Source organism: Podarcis cretensis (assembly GCF_951804945.1).
Source record: "Podarcis cretensis genome assembly, chromosome: 17".
NCBI lineage: Eukaryota > Metazoa > Chordata > Lepidosauria > Squamata > Lacertidae > Podarcis > Podarcis cretensis.
In genome coordinates, this window is record NC_137187.1 from 4,022,413 (window position 1) to 4,042,932 (window position 20,520).

The 20,520-nt window shown below is 46.3% G+C and overlaps 1 protein-coding gene across 3 annotated transcripts; it reads left to right on the plus strand.

Moving 5' to 3' along the window:
- The first annotated feature begins 1,137 nt into the window (after positions 1-1,137).
- LPAR5 (lysophosphatidic acid receptor 5) lies at positions 1,138-20,338 on the plus strand. 3 transcript variants are annotated; one of them, XM_079958866.1, is made up of 2 exons: positions 1,138-1,299; positions 17,843-20,338. In XM_079958866.1, the coding sequence occupies exon 2, from the start codon at positions 18,088-18,090 to the stop codon at positions 19,198-19,200; it is 1,113 nt and encodes a 370-aa protein (XP_079814992.1). In that variant the 5' UTR covers positions 1,138-1,299; positions 17,843-18,087; the 3' UTR covers positions 19,201-20,338. The 3 variants fall into 3 exon arrangements, with proteins under 3 accessions (XP_079814992.1, XP_079814993.1, XP_079814994.1); XM_079958867.1 differs by lacking the exon at positions 1,138-1,299 and adding an exon at positions 7,218-7,603; XM_079958868.1 differs by lacking the exon at positions 1,138-1,299 and adding an exon at positions 7,218-7,517.
- The last annotated feature ends 182 nt before the right edge of the window (positions 20,339-20,520 follow it).

A 20,520-nucleotide genomic window follows, 5' to 3' on the forward strand; every position in this document is an offset into this window, starting at 1 on the left:
TAGATAAGCCAGGGACGTCCAACGCCCAAGAGACTGCGATCTACTCCCAGAATGAAAAGCTGGCAGTGATCTACCCATTTTTTGGGGGGGGGGGGAGGGAGGAACCAAACTTGTTGACCTTTCTTTTAGGGGGGCAGGTAAAAATTTTTGGGGGGAGCCAAGTCAATTGACCTCTTTTTAGGGGAGAAAGTCACTCACCAGAAGATCACAGTGATAACTCCGTCTCCCACTTTTGCGATCGTGCGGGGAGGAGGCAAGGCCAGATGTTCTCTCCCCCGCCAACCTGTAGAGGAAAAAGAAACCATGATTGACCGCTAGCTGTCGACCAGTCAATCACGGTCCCTGATATAAGCCATTGGATCCCGGAACATCCGATTTTTCAGTCCAGCACTCTGGCACGAGTCAACTAGCTCCCGCAAGAGCTCTGGACCAAAAAACGAGTGTCAGCGGGATGTTGGAGGGTATGCTATTACAGGCAGCCTGTTTCAGAATGCTCTCCCCATGGAAGCCCGCCTGGTGCCTTCATTATACATCTTTAAGCGCCTGGCGAAAACATTCCTCTTCAACCAAGCCTTTGGCTGATGTCCTTTTAAATGCATTTGTGGGAAGGAGGGTTATGGGTTTGTTTTGTTATTGGTTTTTATTGTGTATTTTGTGTTTTCCTCTTGTGTTTTTATGCTGTGAACCACCCTGATATCTTCAGATCAAGGGTGGTATACAAATTTAATAAATAATAATAAAGAAATACCAGTGTACACCAGCGGACGAGAGCCTTCCTTTCAACAACACGTAGTTGGCCTGTGTGTAGGGAAAAGGAAAGATCTGTGTGCGTAAGGGAACACCTGTTCGGGGGGGGGGCTGCTGTAGTCTATGTTTCATCAGACTCCATTTCCCATTCCCTCTGACCATTGACCATGCTGGCCCGGGGCTGATGGGGGCCCAACAAAATCTGGGAAGGGCCACAAGGTTAGCTAGCCCTGCTGCTATTCTCACCAGCGAAATGTTGGGAGGCTATTTCTCCCTACGGTTTTTGTAGCAGGTGGTGTTCTTATTATTTCCAGATATCATAAACGCCTAGTCCCAGGAACATGTTTGGATCTGTAGCTCCCGACACACCTCGAAACACGCCCCAGGAGTCTGGTTTTACCTGCTGCCAGCTCACGCAAAGAGATGAAGTAATTTGGGCACTCCTGCTGTTTTCCCTAAGGAGTTTAGACCAGAAAATGCAGCTCTCCAACACAACATGGGACTCCGCTGGTCAGTGACTGGACTAGCTCAGGGGCTGAGAGAACGTAGCAGGTAGGTAGATCTGAATTTTGACTTCACAGGGAAGGAGGCAGAAGTATTCAGAGGGCCCCATAGCTAATATCACAGCCTTAGCAGAGCTCCCAGACTTTGGCTGGTTCTCGGTTTTGCAGGACTCTGAGGAAGCCTCCCTTGTTGTGAAGGGGAGGGGTGTCGCTCCCGCTAATTATGGGGCATCACAAATTAACCGGCAGCCATGTTTTCATCCCCCAAAGCCAGGTCTTCACTTCTGGCTGACATGATTGTGAGTGTGTGTGTGTGTGTGTGTGTGTGTGTGTTTAGAAATATTTTGTTCTAGAAGACTTGTGGTGGGAGTTCTGCCGCTGTGGTTTCTTTGCAAGTGCTGCAATGAAGCGGCTGCGTAAGTAGGTCACATCCACACGGTACATTAAAAGCTTTAAGAGGCACGGCATTCTCCCAAAGAATCCTGGGAGCTGTAGTTTGTTAAGGGCGCCCTCAAAAACTCTCAGCACCCTTAGCAAACTACAGCTCCCAGAAATCTCTGAGGGAAGCCATGGCTCTTAAAGAGGTATAACGGGACATCAGAAGTACAAAACTTGCCTCAGCAACGAATCCACAAAGTGGCTTAAGGGAACCCACTGTTCTCTAGCATCCCTTCTCCGATAAATCTTAGCCAACCTTTCAGGGAAGTTGTAAAGGAGCCAGTAAGAGTTTTTTAAATCATGAGGGATGTGGAGATATTTCCCCCCCCTTCGTAATACTAGAATGGTGTGAAATGTGTTGGCAGTAGCCTCAGCCCAGGCCAGAGAAAAAAGAAAGAATTTCTTCACACTGTTCACAGTTCTATTATTAGCTTATTGAATTCACTGCCACAAGATGTGATACTGGCTGCTAGCAGACTTCCACTTGCAACACCGCTCCCCCCCCCCCCCAGGGAAACCCGATCTTTAGTGCTCAATTGGAGCAAATGTCCCTCAGGTTTTCTCTGAGTTGATGTTTGCCCCTATTTAAAGCTAAGGAGTGGTTTTCCCTAGGAAAGGAGTGAAGAAAAGCGCTCAGACCCATTATTTCTAGGCACAGGACACAAGCAAGGAAGTGGGGTGTGCCCTTAGTCGCTGCTTTCTTCCAGTGTTTTCAAACCTGGGACTCCAGATGATGTTGGACTACATCCCTAGCTAGCAGGACCACTGGTCAGGGATGATGGGAGTCGTAGTCCAAAAACGTGTGGGGACCCAAGTTTGAGAAACATGGCTTGAGAAATTGTGCCACATATTAATGCTGCGCACGGCTGACAAGGACCAGTAGAAATGATAACTAAATGGAAATGCTGGGATCAGAAGTAAAAGTAAAGGTAAAGGGACCCCTGACCATTAGGTCCAGTCGTGACCGACTCTGGGGTTGCGGCGCTCATCTCGCTTTATTGGCCGAGGGAGCCGGAGTACAGCTTCCGGGTCATGTGGCCAGCAGGACTAAGCAGCTTTTGGCGAACCAGAGCAGCACACGGAAACGCCGTTTACCTTCCCGCCGAAGCAGTACCTATTTATCTACTTGCACTTGGACATGCTTTCGAACTGCTAGGTTGGCAGGAGCAGGGACCGAGCAACGGGAGCTCACCCCATCACGGGGATTCGAACTGCTGACCTTCTGATCGGCAAGCCTTAGGCTCTGTGGTTTAGACGCCACCCACGTCCCGTTTAGGATAGTAGCAAAGCATATATTGAATAAGCATTATCCTTCCTTCACTCACACTAGTGAAGTGATGTAGCAGAGCCGATTCCCCTCAATATAGCTGGAAGCTAATTTGCAGATTCGTTTGAATCTCTTAGTTAAGTTTATTTCATGGTGTCCCCATTCAAACTGCTAGGTTGGCAGGAGCAGGGACCGAGCAATGGGAGCTCACCCCGTCGCGGAGATTCGAACCACTGACCTTCTGATCGGCAAGTCCTAGGCTCAGTGGCTTAACCCACAGCACCACCCATGTAGTGTACCTCCAAACACCAGGAGCTGGGTGAGATGAGCGCCGAAACTCCAGAGTCGGTCACGACTGGACCTAATGGTCAGGGGTCCCCTTTACCATTACCTTATACGACACCTTGGTCTGATTCAACAGGGACATTCCTAAGGGTTCAGAACACTTGAAATGTGGAATTATTATTACTGTTCCTACTACTACTATTGCTACACCTTCCTTATATTGCCTGTGCCGCCAACACCCCTGTGTCTGACTGTTCCTGCTTCCTTGTGAGTGTCCATGGCAGTTTTTCTGGCTGTTTTTAGCCATGCACCTGCCAGCTTCTCCCCTTCCACGCTTCTTGAAAAGGGCCTGAAATTCAGAAGAACAAAGATCCCAGCAACGAGGGATCGAGAGAAAAGGGGCACGACTCCGAAAGCAAAGGCACTAAAACGAAATTGGATGAGATCACTAGCTGGGAGGCCTTTGTTATCCCCTCAGGATTTATGGGTGGCAGGGACACATATATATCCCCTGGGGTGTCACCCTCTGAATGAGGAGCCAGTGTCAGCAGAAAAAGAAACATACGGAGACTGAGAAAGACAAACAAGGGCAGAGAAGGAAGGTCCTACAGGCCGAGGCTGCGGAGAGGAAGACAAAAGGGAACGAGTTGCTCCCAGCCCATGCCCGATAAATCTCGGTTATGGGAAGTCCTAACTGTGACCCCCTCAGGGTAGCCACAGTTATATTAAGCAGTTGCAGACCCTGGATGTACACATGTCCTTATGGAGAGCTCCTCTTTAAACAGCTGTTATGTGTTGTTCATAATAATAATAATAATAATAATAATAGTAAAAAAATATTATTTATACCCTGCCCATCTGGCTGGGTTTCCCCAGCCACTCTGGGCAGCTCCCAACAGAATATTAAAAACATGATAAAACATCAAACATTAAAAACTTCCCTAAACAGGGCTGCCTTCAGGTGTCTTCTAAAAGTCAGGTAGTTGTTTATTTCTTTGACATCTGAAGGAAGGGCGTTCCACAGGGTGGGCACCACCACCGAGAAGGCCCTCTGCCTGGTTCCCTGTAACCTCACATCTCACAATGAGGGAACCGCCAGAAGGCCCTCGGAGCTGGACCTCAACGAACATTTCTCTTCTCCCTCACCACCACCCCATGTTAGAGGCACAAAGGCACAGGTTGCCAACCCTGATTTTTAAAACAGTAATAACAGATTGCTTATACTCATAGCTGTCAACTGTCCCTTATTTGGGGGGAAACAACTGTCCCTTATTTGGTGGGAGGAGGGAGGCTCCAACTGTGTTGCTTGGCTGCGTTGCTCGCCTTTGCTCAGCGCTTCCCAGCGGAGAGGTGACGGTGGTTTTCCTTGCTGCATCCCCTTTGCCGGGTTGCTGCGCTGTGGGAACCACCACTTGAGGCTTCGTTTGGCTGCTGGCTGACTAAAATCCCTTATTTTGGCTGCTGATCCCTTATTTTCGAGGCTGCTGGTCCCTTATTTTCAAATCTGTAAGTTGACAGCTATGCTTATACTATACCAGAACAATAAGGTGCAAGAAGAAATCATAGGATCATAGAGTCGGAAGGAAACCTGAGGGTCACCAATCCATTGCAATGCACGAATCCTGCACACAGCCAATCCTGGCTGGATTCGAACCACCAACCTTCTGGTTGTAATAAAGTAATAAAGTAAGCATCTGTCATCATAGACAAGCCCAGACGGCAACCCTGTGATGATAAAAATCATTTTAAAAATGAGAAGGAAGGAAGAATGTTGTGGTGGTCAGCACCAGTATTTTGTTTCATTCTAATCTGATGCAATTATATAACTTCAAATCTGCACAGCTACTTTTGTTTGGGTACGGACTGTTCCTCATTAATTCTGCCCCCTCTCCAGTGCACTGCCTCTCTGCAAAATGTCTGCCCGCGGGGCAGCGTGAAAAGCATCTCTCCATGTGTCCTTGCTGTTTGAACTTGGTGCATGGATTGTATGGCCAATAAGGCAATCTTGGCAAGGCCAGACCATCAGGTAGAGGTGACTTGCTTCTTCAGTTTATTTATAATATCCCCTCTTCCAAACAGTGGAAGGCAGCGTACGTGCTCACATACACACTGTTTTATCCTCACAGCAGCCCAGGGGAGGTTAGCCGCAGAGACGGTAGCCAGCCCAAGGTCAGCCAGTAATCTGGGGTGGGGAACCAGAAGCTTCATCAGCCCTGGTCATTGCCATGCTGGCTGCAGAGTCCAACAGAATCCGAAGGGCCACAAGTTCCCCACCCCTGCAGTTAGTTTTGTTGGTGGTTGTGAATTTTATAGAGGTATTTTCATAGGATCATAGAACTGGAAGGGACCACAAGGGTCATCTAGTCCAACCCCCTGCAATTTAAGGATCTTTCTGCCCAACGTGGGTCTCGAACCCACAACCCTGAGATTAAGTGTCTTGTGCTCTATTAATAATAATAATAATAATTTATCATTTGTACCCCGCCCATCTGGCTGGGTTTCCAAAGAAGATTAAAAATACATTAAAATGTCACACATTAAAAACTTCCCTAAACAGGGCTGCCTTCAGATGTCTTCTAAATGTCAGGTAGTTGTTTATCGCTTTGACATCTGATGGGAGGGCATTCCACAGGGCGGGCGCCACCACCGAGAAGGCCCTCTGCCTGGTTCCCTGTAGCTTTGCTTCTTGCAGTGAGGGAACCGCCAAAAGGCCCTTGGTGCTGGACCTCAGTGTCTGGACTGAACAATGGGGGTGGAGACGCTCCTTCAGATATACTGGGCTGAGGCCATTTAGGGCTTTAAAGGTCAGCACCAACACTTTGAATTGTGCTCAGAAACATACTGGGAGCCAAAGTAGGTCTTTCAAGACCGGTGTTATGTGGTCTTGGCGGCTGCCCCCAGTCACTAGTCTAGCTGCCGCATTCTGGATTAGTTGTAGTTTCCAGGTCACTTTTAAAGGTAGACCCATGTAGAGCACATTGCAGTAGTCCAAGCGGGAGATAACTAGAGCATGCACCACTCTGGCGAGACAGTCCGCGGGCAGGTAGGGTCTCAGCCTGCATACCAGATGGAGCTGGTAGACAGCTGCCCTGGATACAGAATTGACCTGCACCTCCATGGACAGCTGTGAGTCCAAAAAGACTCCCAGGCTGCGCACCTGGTCCTTCAGGGGCAGTTACCGCATTCAGGACCAGGGAGTCCTCCACACCAGCCCTCCCCCTATGGAATACTCAAAGCCTAACCACTGCACCATTTGGGGCCTCTATCATTCTCTAGAGACAATGGAAAGCGCCTTTGGGGTCAAAGTCAAACAGCTGTGTTGGCAGCACCAAAGTGACCTCCCCGGCACGCAAACCAGGACAGTGTGCATGGAGGTCCTGATGGGGTCCAAAGGAAAGCAGAGAAATGCATTTGACACCAGCTTGGCCACAGGAGTTGCTGGAAGGAGGCACAGAAGGCGCCATCCAACCACCTGAGAAGCTCCACTCTGGATTTCTTCTCCCAAAACTTTCCACAAGTTTTAGGATCAGAGTTTTCCTTCTTCTAGATGGGCTACCTTCCCAGGTTGATGAGCCCCATCTGCCCCTATCCACACTTTTTCTGCCTCGGGCGTCAAAATGTCTTGGGATTCTCTGGCTCTCACTATGAAGGAGAGAAGGCAATCTCTGGGTGTTTTAGACCCAGGACAACCGTGGTTTTAACACAAACATCAGCACCTTTTCTAGCCGGAAAAGGCAACGCAAACGCTGCAGGATTGGTGTGATGTGCTCTGCATGACACACCCATCTAACAAACCCTCAACTTCCTTTCAGCCCTGCAAGCCTGAACTCCGATGTGATAGCTACTGGCTAATGATTAATTTCCTTGCCTTGCTCTGCACTTTCTGCACAGGGTAGGGTAGACGTCTGAGGAAGTGCAAGAGAAGAAAAGTAAAAAGCTGGCAAAAGCACCACTAGCCCACTTCCTTATTTGTCGCGTTCTTCTCACCACAAAACTACTGCGGCGGGCAGAGGATGATACGTTTTCTTCTGGCTTGTCTGAGGAGCCTGCCATGGCTTATCAGCTGTTGAAACCAAAGTTCATATGTTGTTATCAATGGCAAGTTGTGTCACAGACACATGATGGCCGGGAAATGGGATTGAAGCAAGAACAAGAGCAATTTCCGTAAAAGAAGGAATGAAAGTGAGAGAATGTCCGGACGGTGAAGTCCATGGAGCTAGATTTCCCACCTAACCTGAGGTCCTCGCTCGCTTCTGATCTGCCTTTGACTTCCGCTGGTGAGGTAAAATTCCTTCAGTTGCTGTGGACATTCAGCTGAGGATGTCAGAAACCTCAACCCTGTAATTCCTCCAGATAACGAGAGGTAAAAGACACTGGGAGAGTGGAGTAGGGAGATGAGGTTAAATGCTGGTGATTGTGGTGGTAGCCATAAAAGTGTTTTGTTATCTGTCGGTTAGCCGGCTGACTGAAAAACCTCCTCAGTCTGGCCTGCTTTTTTCCCCCAAAAGAAAAACTGCTCAGAAAAAATACAGGGTGGCTCATAGGAATAGGCTGACGTTAGCCCTGTGACAAAGTTCAATGCCATGATCTGAAAATCTCCCCCTGTTAATTTCTGCACATCAAGCATTTGTTGAAGGCTAGGATTGGGGCGTGAGCTGTGCTTACTCAGTGGTGGGGAAAGCATACTCAGAAGCATTGAAAAGAGATTAAACTGAGATATGGTTATGACAGCCTGAAATGGTGTCCTCAGACAGTGTTCCTACATTTACTTTTGGAAGATCTTCTTCTGTGCTTCTAAAAGAAGAGTGATAAGCAGAAATTCAGCAGCTACAGCTTCTTCATCACTGCATTTCCATTCTAGGGAATTCGCATCTGCTGAATTTCTGCCTGTCATGCAACTATTAAAGGCACAAGAAATCAGACAGAACAAAATATAGCAGTGTTTTCCTATTCCTTCCTTGGCAATTTAGACAGTCAGATGTTTTTCTTTTACAGTACTTATTTGCTGAGTGATTTTTATTCTGCTTTTAAAAGCAAACCCCTTGCAAGACAGCTACAATATAAGAGTTAAGATTAAGAACATCACAACAAAATAAATACAATTAAGAATCCACAAAACAGCATCATGTTAAAGCTGAGAGAACCAGCGCCAGCATTTTTTAACTGGCAGAATAAATAATAATGATAATGATAATGATAATGATAATGATAATGATAATGATAATGATAATGATAATGATAATAATTTATTATTTGTACCCTGCCCATCTGGCTGGGTTTCCCCAGCCACTCTGGGCGGCTTCCAACAAAGATGAAAAGTACACTAAAATGTCACATATTAAAAACTTCCCTGAACAGGGCTGCCTTAAGATGTCTTCTGAATGGCAGGTAGTTGTTTTTCTCTTTGACATCTGGTGGAAGGGCATTCCACAGGGTGGGTGCCACTACCAAGAAGGCCCTCTGCCTGGTTCCCTGTAGCTTTGCTTCTTGCAATGAGGGAACTGCTAGAAGGCCCTCGGAGCTGGACTTCAGCGTCCGGGCAGAACAATGGGGGAGGAGATGCTCCTTCAGATATACTGGACCGAGGCCGTTTAGGGCTTTAAAGGTCAGCACCAACACTTTGAATTGTGCTCAGAAACGCACTGGGAGTGTTTTAGACATTGTATTTATTTATTATTAAGACTACTTTATTAGAGAACGAACTTTTGCAGTATGGGTAAGCATTGCTGAAGGATCTTGGCCATGTGAATAATAATGCTATAATAATTTATAATACTATATCAAATTCCACTTGTATATAAATGAACTGGATGGTTTTTAGTATGAAGGAAAACTTGCTAAGGAGAGGTGTGTTGCTATGATGCCTTTGAAAAGCCATTGGAGGGGGTGGTATGTGTAACTTTCATTTCTTGATCTAAATGGAATTTTACCAATTTCCTCAAAAACTGGAAATGAAAGTTGCCAGGTTGTTTTCGGCTTCAGTTCAGTACCCTATCTAGCAAAGTCTCTGGGCACCTTCCATAGAAACACAAGGTAAAACTGAAAAGGGTCCCTTCGGAATTTGCTGTGACACTTTGGGCAGATCTATCTACAGGACAATCTCAAAATGGTTTCAAAGCCCATGTTCCTCCACTGAAATTGGCTGCCTCCTGTAGCTGCTTTTCATTTTTGAAAAAATGTTGGGAGACTGTTCACATGTCCCAAATATTGTTGCTGTTGTTGTTTAGTCGTTTAGTTGTGTCCGACTCTTCGTGACCCCATGGACCAGAGCACGCCAGGCACTCCTGTCTTCCACTGCCTCCCGCAGTTTCGTCAAACTCATGTTCGTAACTTCGAGAACACTGTCCCACCATCTCGTCCTCTGTCGTCCCCTTCTCCTTGTGCCCTCCATCTTTCCCAACATCAGGGTCTTTTCCAGGGAGTCTTCTCTTCTCATGAGGTGGCCAAAATCTTGGAGCCTCAGCTTCACGATCTGTCCTTCCAGTGAGCACTCAGGGCTGATTTCCTTCAGAATAGATAGGTTTGATCTTCTTGCAGTCCATGGGACTCTCAGCACCACAATTCAAAAGCATCAATTCTTCGGTGATCAGCCTTCTTTATGGTCCAGCTCTCACTTCCATACATCACTACTGGGAAAACCTTAGCTTTTACTATACGGACCTTTGTTGGCAAGGTGATGTCTCTGCTTTTTAAGATGCTGTCTAGGTTTGTCATTGCTTTTCTCCCAAGAAGCAAGCGTCTTTTAATTTTGTGGCTGCTGTCACCATCTGCAGTGATCATGGAGCCCAAGAAAGTAAAATCTCTCACTGCCTCCATTTCTTCCCCTTCTATTTGCCAGGAGGTGGTCCCAAATACAGCACCTGATTTTGCTCTAAGAAAAAGGCTAAGAACAGGGATGGGATCTCCAGATTGCGATGGACTCCAGTTCTCATCCAGTCTGGTAATTGGTCAGATAGCATGGGAGTCGTAGACCAATGACACCTTGCGACACAATTCTAACCACTGTCATAGGAAACTGCCTTATACTGACGTTTGGTCCATCTATCTCAGTATTGTTGATATGGACATGCAATCGTTCTTCAGGGTCAGGCAAGGGTCCTACCTGGAGATTCCAGGGATTAAAGGACCTTCTGTATGCAAAACAAATGCTCTTCCACTGAGCCCTTCCTGTAAAGGTAGAAGTCCTAGTTGCCTGGCCATTGGCACTTTGACTGACAGCCTAATTTAATTTCATACTGGATGTATCCACCAGGAATACCCTGGGTCTGGAACCCTAGGCACCCGTAATTCCAGCTCCCAGCATTCCCTCGTAAGAGGGGATAGTTATTATAATTAGTGTTGAGGCTATGCTCACCGGAAAACAAAAGCAACAAAACCAGGCTGATTTGGGGGTATTCTCTCTCGCCTCCCCTAAGAGCTCATCCACATTTTGCCTTCTGCTTTCTACTTACAGGTCCTCCCTTTTCCAAGCATATTATTATTATAATTATCATCATCATCATTATTATTTTGTGTCACTACTTTCCCCAGGAATACCTGCTCTTTAATGCTGAATGGCAATTTGTGTTTTCTGTGGATTGCCAAGAGCTTTAAAGAGCGGGTTTTTGTGGGGAGAGTGGCAGCGCAAAAAAAATTTAATTTACTTTTTAAAAATGTAAATCCCTAAACTACACATACACACACACAGACCAGAAAAACATGGATCTGTGCCTAGAAATTGCAGTGGAAAATTGGTGTGGATGAGCCCTAAGATCTACTGCTGCTTCTGTTATGCTTTGAAAGATTCTCTCTGTTTTCCCACACATAAATTAATGTCTGAAGTGTGTCGGTGGGCAGAAAACCACAGAAACTACTTTCCTAACTGAATAGGGGAGTAGTTTTTCTAGTCACAGAAGTAGCCGCTGCCATTTTTGATGTGCCCCCATTACAGCTGTGAGCAATTAATTACAGGGATTTACTTGTAAAGTTTAAGAAAGATGTCAGCTAATTTTATTTGGGAACCAAAGGGTAAAAGCATAAGTAGAACAGGAAAAGTGACAAGCACTTAGAGCAGGCCAACTGCTCTCTGCTACCTTCATATGTTGTTGTTGACATCTGTCTGTCTCAGGAGACCATTGAGGAGTGCATCTTTGTGGGGTGAAGTCAAACCTTTGGAGAGTTACAGCGCCTGCTGCGGCTGTAGAGACCGATACAGGAGAGACATGTTTTGTTGCAACTGGGGCAGATGAAGGTGTCTAGTTGTGCTGTTGCAGATGTACCATGGCATTTCCACAGTAGTCAGTTAACATTTGCACAGAAGCTTTCATGCAGCACGATCCTATACATCTAGAGAAATTGGTTTCACTGAGTTCAGTGCGGCTTGCTCCTAGGTAGATGGGCATAGGATTGCAATCTGCCCTCTCTACCACCTGTGCATTTTCTCAGATAATCCGAAAAGGCTCTCCACTCTTCCACAAACATTTAGTCCTTTTGGTCTCCTATTTTAAAACTATTGGACTATATGGAGGTGGTGAAATTGATGGCAAAAAGAATAACTTTAAGCATTTTGGATTACCTGCATTTAGGTTCTGGCTGTTCTTTATTGCTTCATCCTTTGTCACCCTGCACACTCTTTGCGTTTCTCAAACATTTTGGTTACATGCCTGGAATCTAGTTCCTTACAGTGACAAGCAGTGGAGGAAATGAGGCGATTCCTGTTCCATTAATAGTTGCAAGTAAGAGGGGATTCCTTCAGTTGCAGTTTGTCAGGGCAGACAAACTGAGAAAAACCTGTGCCTTCCCAAATTCTGTGCTATGATTAAAAGTACAGTAGCCCTGGCCTCTCTTCCACCTGACCACCCTAGAACAGGGGCATGAAAATGTGCCCACAGAGCTGTGAAATCACACAGAGGCTTCTTTTCCCCACGACCACCAGCAAAAATAAAGGATGCAGAGGCATTGGCTAACAAAAGTTGGTTCAGAGGTTCAGCCCTGTAGAGGCTTGCTGGGATGCTGAACCTCTGCAGGAGTCGGGGTACCAATTAAAATAGGCCGTCCGAAGAAGCTAAAGGATCCAGATGGTTTCTGGATGACTCCTGGAATTTTCGTCTCACCTGGGATACTGTCAAAGCCATGGTGGACCTCTGGAATGGGGAAATGACTCAGGCTCACCGAATGGGTGTGCTTGTTTCATCAGTTTCATCAGTAGCCAGGTGCGCTTTTGCACAGCTGAAGGTAGCGCATCAGCTGCATTCCTTTCCGAAAGTGACGCATGCTTTAGTTACATCTTACTTGTAATATGGAGAAAGTCTCTGGGAGTTAAGCCCTGAGGAAATATCAGTACATGCTTATGCCACAACAGCAGCAAGAATACTTATTGCAAAGTATTGGAAGACGCAAGACCTACCTACCAGGGAAGAATGGCAGATGAAACTGATGGACTACATGGAAATGGCGGAAATGACTGGTAGAATCCAAGACCAGGGAGAAGAGTCGATGGAAGAAGATTGGAAAAAATTTAAAGTATATTTTAAAAAATATTGCAAAATTAGTGAATGTTAGAAAGATGCTGGAGTGAATTTACATGGTCTTAGCCGAAAGGTTGTAAAGAATCAAGTTAAATTGGATTGTTAATGGGTTAAAGTGAAAAATTCAAGGTTAAATTGCGTTAAGATAAATTTATGGAACAACATCTGAGAAAGAGGGAAAGGACTTGCTGAAACAATTATGAATTAGAATTCAAAAAGGGAGGCGTGAGGAAGTCAAGGAAATAAGTAAATGAAAGATAAAGATACGAAAATACTGGATGTTAGTGTTTTTTAAATGTTATTGTTTAGTTGTATTGTTTTTCTTTTTTCTTTTTAGTATTGTATCTTCTTTATAGTTTTTAAGTATAGTAATTTTTTTATTTTTCTTATTATTATTGTCTGTTTTTTTATTATTTGTAATTGTTAAACCTTAATAAATATCTTTAAAAAAAAAAAAAAGGAAATATCGGTACATGCTGCCTTGCAGGACATCTTCTGGAGAAGAAAAGGCTAAGATGTAAAGCCCACGCAAATCTGGAGTCCCTAAGGCAGTTGGATGGTGCCTTGCATGCCTCCTTTTGGCAATTACTGCAGCCAGGCTACTGCCAATAGTATTGCTCTGCTTTCCTTTGGACCCCATCAGCTGAGAAGAGGGTCTTGTTGTCTAGGCAGCCCAGGACTTTGAGACACACTGTCCAGGCTTGCCCCGGGTTTACCTTCACCCCTGGAGGTGCACTCCATTTCCTCTTGAGATAGATGGATGTCAAGCCCAGGGCCGGATTTAGGTTTGATGAGGCCCTAAGCTACTGAAAATAATGGGGCCCTTTCTATGTCCAGCTGTCCTTTGTCAACAACAAATTGTCGCTGGTTTTTTGTGTTGAATATATGCTATATGGTAATTTATGGACACAACACAAAACAAAATACTGTTGCTGTATGTCATCTTTATTTTGTTTTTTATCTTATATTTTGGAAATGTACATCCAGTTGTTTTTTCCTTAAAATTTTTTGGGGGCCCCCAAGAGAGTAGGGCCCTAAGCTATAGCTTGTTTAGCTTATACTTAAATCTACTGCAATGCGCTCTGACTACTGCAATGTGCTCTATGTGGGGCTACCTTTGAAGGTGACCCGGAAACTACAACTAATCCAGAATGCGGCAGCTAGACTGGTGACTGGGAGCGGCCGCCAAGACCATATAACACTGGTCTTGAAAGACCTACATTGGCTCCCAGTATGTTTCTGAGCACAATTCAAAGTGTTGGTGTTGACCTAAAGGGCCTCGGCCCAGTATACCTGAAGGAGCATCTCCACCCCCATCATTCTACCCGGACACTGAGGTCCAGTGCCGAGGGCCTTCTGGCGGTTCCCTCGCTGCGAGAAGCCAAGTTACAGGGAACCAGGCAGAGGGCCTTCTTGGTAGTGGCACCCACCCTGTGGAATGCCCTCCCATCAGATGTCAAAGAGAAAAATAACTACCAAACTTTTAGAAGACATCTAAAGGCAGCCCTGTTTAGCGAAGCTTTTAATGCTTAATAGGTTATTGTATTTTGGTGTTTTGTTGGAAGCCGCCCAGAGTGGCTGAGGAAACCCAGCCAGATGGGCGGGGTATAAATAATAAATTATTATATTATTATTATTATAAATCCAGCACTGGTGCCAACAACAATAGCAACAACAGCTCCGCAGGCCTAGCTTTGAATAGTGTTTGGAAATTTCAGCTGGCAGCCAAACTATTGACCAGGGCTGATTATAAGGGCCATGTGACTCCCTTGTTACCTCTTTGTTACTACAGCTTCACTGGCTACCAGTCTGTTACTGGACACAATTCAGAGTTCTGGTTCTGATCTGCAAAGCCTTACACAGCTTGGAAGCAAGTGATCAGACGGACCGCATTCTCCCATATGAGCCTACTTAGGGTTGTTGTTTTTGAAATGTTTTATTGATTTCAGTACATAACAGAACAAAACAAATACAGTCATACCTCGGGTTAAAGATGCTTCAGGGTGCGTTTTTTTGGGTTACGGACCCAACGAAACCTGGAAGTACTAGAACGGTTACTTCTGGGTTTCGGTGGTCATGCATGCGCAGAAGCACTAAATAGCTTTGCGCATGCACAGAAGCGCCAAATCGCAACCCGCGCATGCGCAGACGTGCCACTGCAGGTTGTGAATGCTGTGGGTTGCGAACGTGCATCCCACACAGATCACGTTTGCAACCCGAGCATCCACTGTACAAGAAAGAAATCGTAGCCCCCAACCCCAGCCAAGGCAAAGTCCATCTTTCAATCGTCCATGTTTTCCATATCCGTTCTGGAAAATATCTGTTATCTCAAGGTGTCTCTCCATTGGCATTCATGTGTGGAGGGTGGTTGTGTTCTTTTGTGGTTGCATATGTCATAAAACTGTACGAAACCACATCTGAGTGGGCAGTCTAAGTCAATTGTTCCATGAATGCTAAAAGCTAAAGCTGTTGGCACTGCACCTGGTTTCTAATTTACTGGAGGCAGGGGCTTTCCAGAACTTTGCAGTTGTCAATCCTGCAGCACTAACTATGAATAAGAGCAATTTCCTATGAAGTAATCCAAGTTCTTCTCTAGAAGAGAGCCAGTGCAGTGTAGTGGTTAAGAGCGGTAGTCTTGTAATCTGGTGAACCGGGTTCGCGTCTCTGCTCCTCCACATGCAGCGGCTGGGTGACCTTGGGCCAGTCACACTTCTCTGAAGTCTCTCAGCCCCACTCACCTCACAGAGTGTTTGTTGTGGGGGAAGAAGGGAAAGGAGAATGTTAGCCACTTTGAGACTCCTGAAGGGGAGTGAAAGGTGGGATATCAAATCCAAACTCTTCTCCTTCTTCTATATAGGGAAAGAAGAGCCATTTGAGGTTTCATAGGAATTTGTTGGGCTGTCATCATGCTAGCTCTTCAAAGACTTCCCTCCAGAATGATCGGAAGAATTGAGGAGCTTGATTCCACATGTGGACATACTTTCCTGCCTCCCCACATCCCCTCCAGCACACGACAGAGTTAGATGAAGCTATTTGACTTAGGCTGTGGGGTGGCATTTGCGTAGGATTTTCAATTTTCAAGTATTTTTCTCCGATACTGTGCTGGTCCAGGGGGGAGGTTACCATGGGGCGAGGTCCAGGACCTGAGTTGAGGGTCGGCAGACAGTCCTCCTCGGGCGAAGCGGGGTCCACAGAGGGAAGCTGGGCAAGGACAGGAACTCTGGGGGAAACAGGACTGGATGCTGGCCGAAACAGCTCATCAACGATGTTGCTCCCGCAACCTGGGACCGGGCTGACTGGCCTTTATCTTCTCTGAGGCCAGGGGTGGTCCCGGCCCCCAGGAGACCCGCCTCTCCTGGCCTTAAGGCGAGCACTCCTCCTGGGAGAAACCAGTTCCCTTCGCCTCTCTGCCCTGAGCCTCTGCAGTTCAGGAGAGGCTGAAGGGTTACTGGGCCCAGGGGGAGACTCACCTGCAGGCACTGAGTCCTCAACCACCTCTGGAGCCAGAGTGGAATCACCTGGTGCCTGCTCCTGAGGATCCGGCACAGGTGCAGGCGCTTCAGAATCAAGGCCCTGCCCCAGTTCAGCCGGCCCTGGAGGCGGGGACTCCTGTGCAGGCTGGGATTCCTCCGGTTCAGCCTCTGAATCAGATTTCCAGGCCATCACAGATACTCGCAGAAATCAGTTTGAATGTTGTTGGGTTGTGGGGGGGGGGGGGTTTGCACCAAATTGTGTCCCATTAAGCAGTATTGATTTTTTGCCAAGATCCTTTCCCCATAATTGATTTAGGGTATGACGCAGATTCCCATGTTTCTTGTTTTTAATTAATGTTTTGTGATTAACAGAGATTTGTTTGAACTCAACATGTGAGGAGTGTTTGAAAGGGCTCCTGTGTTTTGGAGACAATGTATTTGTACCCTGTGATTGTAACTTCCTCACTGCCTCAAGGAAGGGCCTGCCAAATCAACACTTGGTGGAGAATAATGATAAAAAGGAAAAGGAAATCTACTAATCTAAGAGCACGGTCAAGTAGGGGAAGTCTATCCAGTAAGATAAGAGGTCAAAAACCACAATAATGCTCAATATCAGGCTAGGGCAGCTTCCCCAAGCTTGGATTTCCACAATGAAGTGTGCCATTTCTTTTTTTAAAGTCTAATATTTTAATTGTTATGTATTCAGTGGTCTGTGTTTGCCTGAGCTTGAGTCCGGACTAAGGATTCTGAGCTCCTGTGTTCTGATTTGATACATGATGTCCAATCACAGAACATTTCAGAAGTTGGGCCTGTGCCATTGGCCCTTGAACTCTGAGTCGTGATTTGCAGCTTGGGAGTTTAGACAGCCAATAACGTTGGGAGTGGGAGTGGCCCGGGCCTTCAGCAATGTATATAAGCAGTTGCTTTGCCCCTGTTGTCCAGTTCTGTTAGTTCAATAAAGGTTCTTTGCTGTTATCACTGTGTCTTGCCTCATGGGAACTCACCTACACTTCATTAATGGTTTACTTGCTATTTTCTCCCACTTCAACAAAAGCTTAATTCAGACACCCAGACACAGCCAATGAATCTTACCTCTTTCTGTCAAGAAAGAGCAGAATCGGAAGTCATAATTTGAAGTGAAACTGCAGGCTGTGGTTTGTGCATGCAGTGTTGACATGCTCTCTGAATTGAGCCAAGATTTATGAAAAAAAAGTCAAAGGATTCATTATCTGATAGTTCAACCCCACCCAAAGACTCTAGAGGATGTTATGTGGTATTCTCGGTGATGGCAACACCCTATTATCAGAACCTGGAGAAGCAAAAAGAGGACCCACCCCTGCCATGAGTTTTTCCTGATGGGTAAAGAGAGGTAGGGACAGGGTTAAGTTCCCCCTGATCTGTGTAGCTAGCTATTAAATTTGCTGATAAAGAGCAGAGAGGAAAATCTGGAGAAACCTCATGCACATTCTGAATATTTTCCTAACAACATGCTGTATCTATCTACCTGTTGCCTTTTCCTTTCTCCTTACGTGCATTTGTCTCCCCACCCCTGTGACTGAATTCCTCACTTTTCTTGATGTGAGTATGTCACAGTTAAAAACTATATTTTTCGTTGTCTTCCAGACTCATCATTCTGTATGGTCATGAATGGCGCCGACCTTCCCATCTCTGACAGTTCCTGGGGCTTGGAGGCTTAAGTAGGAATGCTGGGAAGACAACCATCTAGCAGCAGCAACTGCTAGAAATGAAATAAAGAAATGATCACCAACTTGAGAATTGCGCACCCTTTCTGGTGCCCTTTCCTTTGAAGGAGATTGTCTCCAAGCACCCTGAACGGCAGGACTGAGGCCCTCAGATGCTTCACAGGCATGTCATCGGCCAATGTCACCCCGATCGTGATTTGCAAGGACCACAGTGCCAACCACCGGCTGCACCTGATTGGCTACAGCCTGATCTTCACCGCAGGTTTGCTGCTCAATGTGGCCGCTATCTGGATCTTCTTGAACTACCTGAAACTCAAGTCGGTAGTGAGCATCTACATGCTTAACTTGGCTGCGAGCGACCTCCTGTTCACCATTTCTTTGCCCTTCCGTATTTACTACTATTCCATGGAGCAGTGGCCCTTTAAAGAATTCCTCTGCCAGGTCTCTGGCTCTGTCTTCCAAATCAACATGTACGGTAGCTGCCTCTTCCTGATGTGCATCAACTTGGACCGCTATGTGGCAATTGTCCACCCCCTTCGCTGGCGCCACCTCCGGCGCCCCAGACTAGCTCGGATTGTCTGTCTTGTGGTCTGGGTGCTTATCCTGGTAGGCTCTATTCCTGTGGCTTATGTCCACAAATCTACTTCCTGTGTCAAAGACAGGATGACCATCCCTCTTTGCTTTGAGAACTTCAGCGAGGGCCTGTGGCAGAAAGAGCTCCTCCCCTTGATCATCCTTGGGGAGATCCTTGGCTTTCTTCTGCCCCTGACCTCCGTTTCCTACTGCTCGGTCCGAATTTTCCAGAAACTGTGCCAGGCTGGTGGGATGCAGAGCCTGCGCCAACGGAAGACGCTTCGCATGCTAGTGGTCAACCTGGTCATCTTCATTATCTGCTTTGTGCCCTACAACGTCGTTCTGGCAGCATATGGGCTGATGAAAGCCCAGCTGATCAAGACCGACGTGCAAATGAAGGATTCGGTACGGCAGGCCCTGGTCATCACGGTGATATTGGCCAGTATGAACTGCACTCTGGACCCCCTGATCTATTACTTCAACACAGAGGGCTTCCGAAACACGTTAAATAAACTGAGGAGGGCGCAAGCTTGGGACTCTGAAATGGGAACACTTCAGAACCGAGTAACGGAAAGTAAGTCCTACCAGGCAACAAGTGCCAAGCGAGGATATCCGGTCCATACCTTACTCCTCCCCTACGAGGGCTTGCCATTTGTTCCCCCTAAGATATTTTTGAACAGCCCCATTGAAGATTCGGAAATATAAGCACAGGGGGTGGACTCTCCGACTGATGATTACTGCAAGAAGTGCTTGTTAGGAATTACTGAATGATAAACAGAGGGGCGGGGGAAGCGATGAAACAAAACTGTAAAGGGGGTAAAGCCTCTTGGAACATGGATGTTTGGAGACGGTTTCAGACCTATAGAGAGTATGTTTACATGACCACGGTAATCTGTTTCTACACCCTAGGCATTGTCTTCTTCTTTAGCGATCACTCGTAGCCGAGTAAGATTGTCTTCCATAAACATGGTTTTAACCGTGGGTCCGTAACTGACTGGGGAGGCCAATTCTGGATCCACGTGTCCGGACAGGAGTTGATCATTGTGCCTTCCTCTTAGCACATTTCTCCCTTTCATCCTGAGTTCAAGCATCTTCAAAGCCCATGACACCTTTGGTCAAGGGTGTTATCCAACTGGAGCACTCGCAGGCCAGTGTTTCCCAGTTGTTGGTGTTTATACAACATTTTTTAGATTTGCCTTGAGACAGTCTTTAAACCTCTTTTGTTGACCACCAACATTACGCTTTCCATTTTTAAGTTTGGAATAGAGTAGTTGCTTTGGAAGACGATAATCAGGTATCCGTACAACACGACCAGTCCAAAGAAGTTGATGTTGAAGAATCATTGCTTTGACACTGGTAGTCTTTGCTTCTTCCAGTACACTGGCATTAGTTTGCTTGTCTTCCCAAGTGATGTGTAAAAATTTTCAGAGACACTGTTGCTGGAATATTTCGAGGAGTTGGAGATGGCATTTATAAGTGGCCTGCAAGCATACAGTAAGGTTGGTAGTACAATAGCTTTGTAAACAAGCATTTTGGTTTCCCTGCGAAAGTCCCAGTCCTCAAACACTATGCACTTCAACTGGGAGAAAACTGCACTCGAAGAGCTCAGGCGATGCTGGCCTAGGCATTGTACGTCATGTACAACCCAAGAAACAGGCCCTGTGGTGAACTAAGGCTGTAAACACACAGCAACTTAAAGTGGACTGGATACATCTCACATGTAACTTGTGTTGTTCTCACCCACATGGCATCCCACACTATACCCCATTCTCACTTGGATTTTCCCAATCCATAATGCGGTAAGGAAATAAAATCCCATATTACCCAGCTGCCAACTACTGAAGCGCATTGTGTGGATGGTGTTTTATTTCATTTTTATTTGTGTGGTGAGATATGTGCATATATTTGCAATGCAGGCTTCTGGCGATGGTGGCAGTGGTGACTATGATGGTACTTTTATTGCACCACTGTACACGATGAGCAAAAAGGAAAGAGGGAAAAGCACAGGTCCCTGCTTTGAGGACT